The sequence below is a fragment of the Mugil cephalus genome, chromosome 20 (assembly GCF_022458985.1).
Source record: "Mugil cephalus isolate CIBA_MC_2020 chromosome 20, CIBA_Mcephalus_1.1, whole genome shotgun sequence".
Classification (NCBI taxonomy): domain Eukaryota; kingdom Metazoa; phylum Chordata; class Actinopteri; order Mugiliformes; family Mugilidae; genus Mugil; species Mugil cephalus.
The window spans coordinates 10,799,213-10,805,592 of NC_061789.1; the positions used below are offsets into that span (position 1 = coordinate 10,799,213).

Consider the following 6,380-nt stretch of genomic DNA (forward strand, 5'->3'; position numbering starts at 1 on the left):
AAGTAACATCCACATGAATGCCAGGTCCAGAAGTTTCCCAGGAGAATGTTGAATAGTCACAAGATGGTCGATGTTATTCACTTCTCCTGTCAGTGGTTTTAACGTTGTGTCTAGAGGATGTTTAAATAGGAACATCTAGGGGTCAACAGTTTCACATGCAGGTGAACACCACGTTTTGAGCTCTGTTCTCATGCACCAATCTCTGCTCGTCTATACGACCAGTCATTGACTGTTTGGTGGTCAAAAGTCGGCCCAGAGCAAATACGAGCTCCAACAAATAGAGGACAGAGAGAAGACAGGTTCAGTGATACTGAATCATTCAGGCCTTAGATCTTGTTGTGTTTTGTTGTGTGCTTCAGTCTCTTTGTTCTTTGTTTCTCTTTCTTTCACACTGGTTTGAATCTGAACTCTGGTCAGTGTTGGGAAACACTTGTTTGGCCAGTGAGTGTGTTCAGGCATATCTGTTGAGCCTTTTGGGGGAACTTCTTATTAAATGAACACAGAAAAGAGGACGTAACTTTTACGGCAGCATTTCAACAAGGAAGGCTGAGCGCCATGAGCAAAGGAAATACAGGTTTGCCGGCAGCAGCCGTTTGTCTTTGGCTTGTGATCTCAGGAGCTCTGTCGCAGACTTCGAGCACCGTGGAGGAAGATGAAGCTCCCTGTGAGGTGAGACATGCACCGGAACAGGTTTAGGTTGTGTGGTTAAAACAGTGTTTTAAATGCTCAGTTGTGGTTTAAGGGTACTCTTGCTTTAGTTTCAAATGAATGCTACTTTATTTCAGGGGCATATAATGGACTTTGTACTCTATTGTTTGTCTGCTTAACAACTATGTTCTTCACAGATTCACGATTCACTGCTTTTATTCTATTCATTTATTTGTTCAGTTTAACTGTTTTGTAATTGAAATGTTGTATGTAGGAATTTCACGGGTAATTCCTAAGATGTGTAGCTACCTTTACTTAGGTCACAGAGATTCATTAATTCCTCTGATGTAGTTGAGGATGCGTTCTACTGTATTTTCCTTTTTGATTATAGGCTATATTCTTATATATTTTTTTCTGCATTGTTTCTCTTTACTGTCTCTGTATTGACTACAGACGCCTAGGATTTTACAGTTGACCCCTTGATATTACCTCGCAGCAGCATATACATATTATAACGTATAATATGTCTGACATTGCAGCACATTTCAGGGTATGAGTGACCTCTGGATTAATATAAATGTTCTCCTGTCCTTGATTCCTTGCAGAGTTATATCCGCCAGTCCTACTCCATGTGTGACGGTGAACGGGAATATATCAACATGAGGAAACAAATAGTTGTGGAGGCACTTAGCAATCTGGGAATCGACTGTGATGAAGTAAGACTTAAACATCTTCCTATGTCCTCTACGTAATTCAATGAGAATATTTAGTTGACTAATAACCAGTGTTGGGCACATTACTTTTAAAAAGTAATTAGTTATAGTTACTAGTTACTTCTCCCAAAACGTAACTGAGTTAGTAACTGATTACTCCACTATAAAAGTAACTAGTTACCAGGGAAAATAACTATTGCATTAAAAGTTTAAATATGTCTAATAATTTGTATTTTTTTTCTTAGCAGGTTTCACAACAAGGTGCATGGAGTACAATTACATAGACATAGACAGAACTTTTAATATTTATTGCACCTCAGACCCTGACTGGTAGACGTAGACATAAATATCTACCAGTTGTTGTTAGTGTTATATACCGCTTTCTCTCCTGCTTGCCCTCCCGCTGTGAGAGCTGCGTGCCTGTTTTTTCCTCCTTCATACGTCATCGCGTACATTGCGGAAAAAGATGGAAATAGTAATTAGTTAGATTACCCCGTTACTGAAAAAAGTAACGCCGTTATTCCCATCACTGCTTATAACGCTAAAAAACAGCTGTTAATCAAAATAGGTGTTAATTAAGTAACACAATGAGCCCCAGGCGTATAACCAAAACATTCAAGTCTGTAGGCTACATAGGCAAAGCTTGTGCTACGTGCTAATGTTAGCATGTTTGTTGTAGTCACCAGCTTTAATTTTTGGTTGCAAATATTTGCTTCACAGCACTAAAAGCAAAGGGTCAGTGTTGGGCATGTTACTTAAATAAATAAATAAATAAAACGTTCAAAAATTAACTGCGTTAATAGTTAGTCGTGATTGGCTCAGCAGCGATGGGGGCGGGGCCTACTGTGTACAGTAGATTGACAGGTCTGGGCTAGTGTTTCGCTCTGTGTGAAAGGGTGTGCAAGAAATTTAAATTTGTGGGAGGAAAAATGTCTAATCAACCAAAGATTTTGCGACCCCCCTTGCAGTACCTCTCCGGACCCCCTGTTGAAGACCTGGCTTACAGTTGTTTTTGTTTTCCTGCCTCTGAATTTGATCCATGAAAGGACTTTTGTGGCTAAAACGTAGGTAATTATTCTCGTGTCAATTAAAAAAAATAAATAAAAAATGAGTGCATCTGTTGCTACGGGGGGTATGTCAGTCTCTCTTGGTAAAATTTGTTTCGTTTACATATCCCTGAACCCCAGCCTCCTCCATACTGTAATTTTGTGACTCTAAAATAATCACGTATTTCCTGCTTCGCTTCTACCATAGCCATACCATCACCATCATAGCACAGCTTAATTAATCCTCATTCCTTTCTCAATCTTCCCTTCTTCTAGGAGACCATTCCCCGCATCGCCTTCTTGGCGTCAGGGGGAGGTCAAAGGGCGGCTGTGGGTCTGGTGGGTTCCCTTTATCAGCTGAAAAAAGCCAATCTGTTGGACACTGTGCTCTACCTAGGAGGAGTTTCAGGGTCAACATGGTAACAGTAATCACACCTATACACACGGTGATCAGAGTCAGTCAATAACTGTCAGGTTTTAGTATTAACTTCTCATGGAGAAATTTTCTAGAACACAGTTTTATCCCATTTGATAGGTCCATGGCCACTTTGTATGGTGACCCAGAGTGGAGCAACCGTATGGACGATGCAGTGCGTCGACTGTCTAGTCCTGGGGTGGAGCTGAAGCAGGCGCTGGACTGGTTGACTGAGAGGAGAAACGATAACATCTTCTCCCTCTCTGATATCTGGGGCGTCTTAACTTCTGCAGGGATTATGAAACAGGTACCAGGTCAAGCACAAGAAAAATCTGATCTTTCTCCTTTGACGCTCTGCTGTAAAGATTTTGCTCTTCAGAGAAACATATTTTGTTTCATTAGCTGGACACACGGCATCTTTCAGACGAATCCTGCAGGAATGCCACCAACCCTTACCCCATCTACTGTGCCGTAGAGAAGGAGTGCCTCCACAGCGGGCCAACAGAAGGTACACACTCATGCAGACGGACGTTAAACATAGTGAGTTAATTAATTAGTATTAAGTGCGATGTGATCTCTCTTGTCTCTCAGGGAAATGGTTTGAGGTTAGTCCTCACGAGGCCGGATTCCCGGAGTTGGGTCGTTTTATCGAAACATCTCTGCTGGGGAGTAAATTCCAGGGTGGGGAGATGGTGGAGAAGATGCCAGAGATGGACATGGTTAGACTACAAGGTATGAAGACTCTTCTACTGTGTATACAGTGATAATATCATGACCAACTGCATAATATTATAAAGCTACAAGAAGTGCGTATTTCAAAGTGAGGCACTGGTAGGACCGTTGGTTTTGAATGCAGTTCTCACTCTGTCAATGTCCAGGTGTTTTAGGTTGTGCGTTGGCTCATGGGGAGACCATCAGATCTCATTCCCCGTCCTGGCTGAACAGTAATGACAATTCAAATTCCTATCTCTCAACTGCATGTTGGAAATCCCATCTCACACATTTCCTCTGTGTGCGTTTCAGTTACTGAATATCTGGACACTGCTTCCAAGTACGTGCATATGTACAACACCCTTCAGTATCTGATAGCCCTGACCAGAAGCACCATCAATAATCCTAACTCCGTCGATGCTATCGAAAAGCTGCAGAAAATCCTCGAAGGTAGGGGCGATGAGGATCTTCTCACTCCCTTTGGCCTGGGATGCGGCAGTGATGCACCAAATGTCTGATGAAAGTGCCAGAGTTCCCATTAGATTTCTATCTTTTCCAGAAAAGGTGGGTGAAAATAAGGCCGAATATCTGAAGGCAATGACTACGGAGGAAAAAGCTAGACTTGTTCAGCAGTGGACCTATGACATGCTGCCATTACTAGAGACCTGGTGCCATAGTCTGGAGGAAGGGAGTTTCAAAAAACACAGTGAGTGTGTGGTTTGGTAGGTGACCGTCAAGATCATAGACACATTTGCCTGTATTTCATTTCAATGTGTTTTCTCCAGTGACTTTCCTTATAGAACAACTCTTACCCCTGATTGTGAAGTGGGAGTGGGGAACGACGCAGAACTTCCTCTACCAATACGAAGGTGGGATAACTAACAAGCTCTCTTTTTCTCTCTCAGTTCTCTTTTGATTAGTTCTCGCGGTGATCAGACTGTTGGTAAATTTGCAGACTACTCGTCAATGGTCAAGGCAAAAATGGCTAAAGCGTCGCAAAAACCAACCGGTGCAAAACGAAATGCAACCTTTAAATACTGTTTGCAAATAAAAATAACTAATTTCTGAATTTCCGCTTGTGCAGATTCCTCTATTCCAGCATGCCTCTCTGGAGAGAGATTACACCTGTTAGACGCCGGGCTGCTGGTCAACGTGGCTTACCCTTCGTTTCTGGGCGACAAGAGAGACATCGATCTCATCATTGCACCGGAGTATAGCGCAGGAAAGATGTTTGAGGTAAAGTAAGATGTGTGCCTTAGCCTGGAAGCCTGGAAGCCAGACCAACTTCTAGCTGCGCACATAAAACTGGAAGTCTGAAACGCTGTTACCCCTCTGCTCTGTGAACAGACCCTGACTATGGGCAGAGACTATGCAGCCGAGTTTAAGAAGCCCTTCCCAAAGGTAGATGACGAAATCTTGAAGGACAGGGATTGGCCAAAGGACTGCTACGTGTTTGAGGGAAAAGAGAGGGAGCCCACGATTATTTTCATGCCGCTCTTCAACAGAAATAACAGCAAAGGTTTGGGGCACACTGACATATTTCATTTACACTGTGGTGCAGACAAGTAAAAGGAGAATAACGGACGTTGGTGGTAGTTTCAAACTGCACGTCACTAAGGATCATGGAAATGGCTTCTTCTTACTAAAAAAAGAAATAAGCCATGTGTTGGTGATAATTCATCAATTAAGTCATCATCAATCAAATCTAACAGTCCAATACAGCCTCTGTGAAATTTAGACGATACATCGATCACCAACATAAAACACTTATATCATAGCAATTGCAACTTTTTGTGTAATCATTACTAAAAACGTGCTAAAAGTGTGGTAATTATAAATTATTCTTGCATCATTTTTATGCTAGTATGCTAGTAGCGTGGCTCTTTGAGTTGATTTTTCTCCAGGATGAATTGAAACCACATTGCAGTTTTGCACAGCACTTAAGTTTATGAGCGAAATGCTGCTAAACTATTAAATCAGCCGCAGCTCTACTTTGTACTGAATGCTCTTTAGAAAATGCTAGCATGCTAACTGGCTAAGCTAAGACGGTGAACATGGTAAATGTGTAATGTTAACCTGATAATTCTGGGCATGTTTGCATTGTTGTTTAGTGTGACTTAGAACTTTGAAGTCTTTGAAGCAGTCTTCAACATAAACCTCCATGTTATTTAATTTGTGTAGCCATGCCTAACTACTTTTAGTGACAGGTGGCTGAAGGCTAAACAGTCCGTGGCTGTTTTCGACAGATGCGGCAGATATCAAAGCAAAAATGAACGACTTCACCACTTTCCAGCCTCCCTTCACTCAGGAGAAGCTTGAATATTTGTTGGAGACGGCAAAAGCTAACGTGAAGAACAACCAGGACACGTTGCTGAACGAGATTAAAAAGGCTTTCCGACGTAGACTGAGCAAGCAGGGTCAATGTAGGTTGATCTCGGATGTGTAATCTGTGAACTCACTGTGTGTCTCTGTTGTCTACAAGGGAGATTAGTGGATATCAAAAGATTTTGTTAACAGGAGTGTGTGTAATATCACTAACTGACCTAACAGATATGTCCTCTTTCTTTGTCCTTTATAGGAAGTCTGTGGAGTCCCTGCTCGTGGATTGTTGTTTACCTGGTTTGGTGTGAACTACAATCTGCAGTTTAATGATAACTATAGGTCAGACACTGACGTCCCCTCACATAACTGAATGAAAATATGTGTCTGATATTCTTTCATTCTGCTGTCCATACAAAGCCAAAAGTATTCCACTAATAATCCGAGTAATCATAAGAGAACTTTATATCTGATTGAGATTATTAGACATTATCAATTCATTAATAAACTTTAAGAACATTATAATCA

General features: G+C 41.6%; 1 protein-coding gene across 1 annotated transcript; it reads left to right on the plus strand.

The window, feature by feature from the left end:
* Positions 1 to 289: 289 nt before the first annotated feature.
* On the plus strand, positions 290 to 6,380 carry LOC124998015 (cytosolic phospholipase A2 zeta-like). The gene is made up of 14 exons (XM_047572130.1): positions 290 to 669; positions 1,254 to 1,364; positions 2,684 to 2,826; positions 2,943 to 3,129; positions 3,225 to 3,330; positions 3,414 to 3,554; positions 3,701 to 3,766; positions 3,846 to 3,983; positions 4,093 to 4,239; positions 4,319 to 4,402; positions 4,618 to 4,769; positions 4,881 to 5,052; positions 5,780 to 5,956; positions 6,112 to 6,380. Coding segments are annotated over exons 1-14 (1,740 nt in total). The 5' UTR covers positions 290 to 555; the 3' UTR covers positions 6,114 to 6,380.

Coding starts and splice junctions, on each gene's coding strand:
- LOC124998015 (XM_047572130.1), top strand. CDS start 556: ATGAGCAAAGGAAATACAGGTTTGCCGGCAGCAGCCGTTTGTCTTTGG. Junction 3,767..3,845: donor TTCCCCGTCCTGGCTGAACA/GTAATGACAATT, acceptor TGTGCGTTTCAG/TTACTGAATATCTGGACACT. Junction 4,403..4,617: donor CTTCCTCTACCAATACGAAG/GTGGGATAACTA, acceptor CCGCTTGTGCAG/ATTCCTCTATTCCAGCATGC.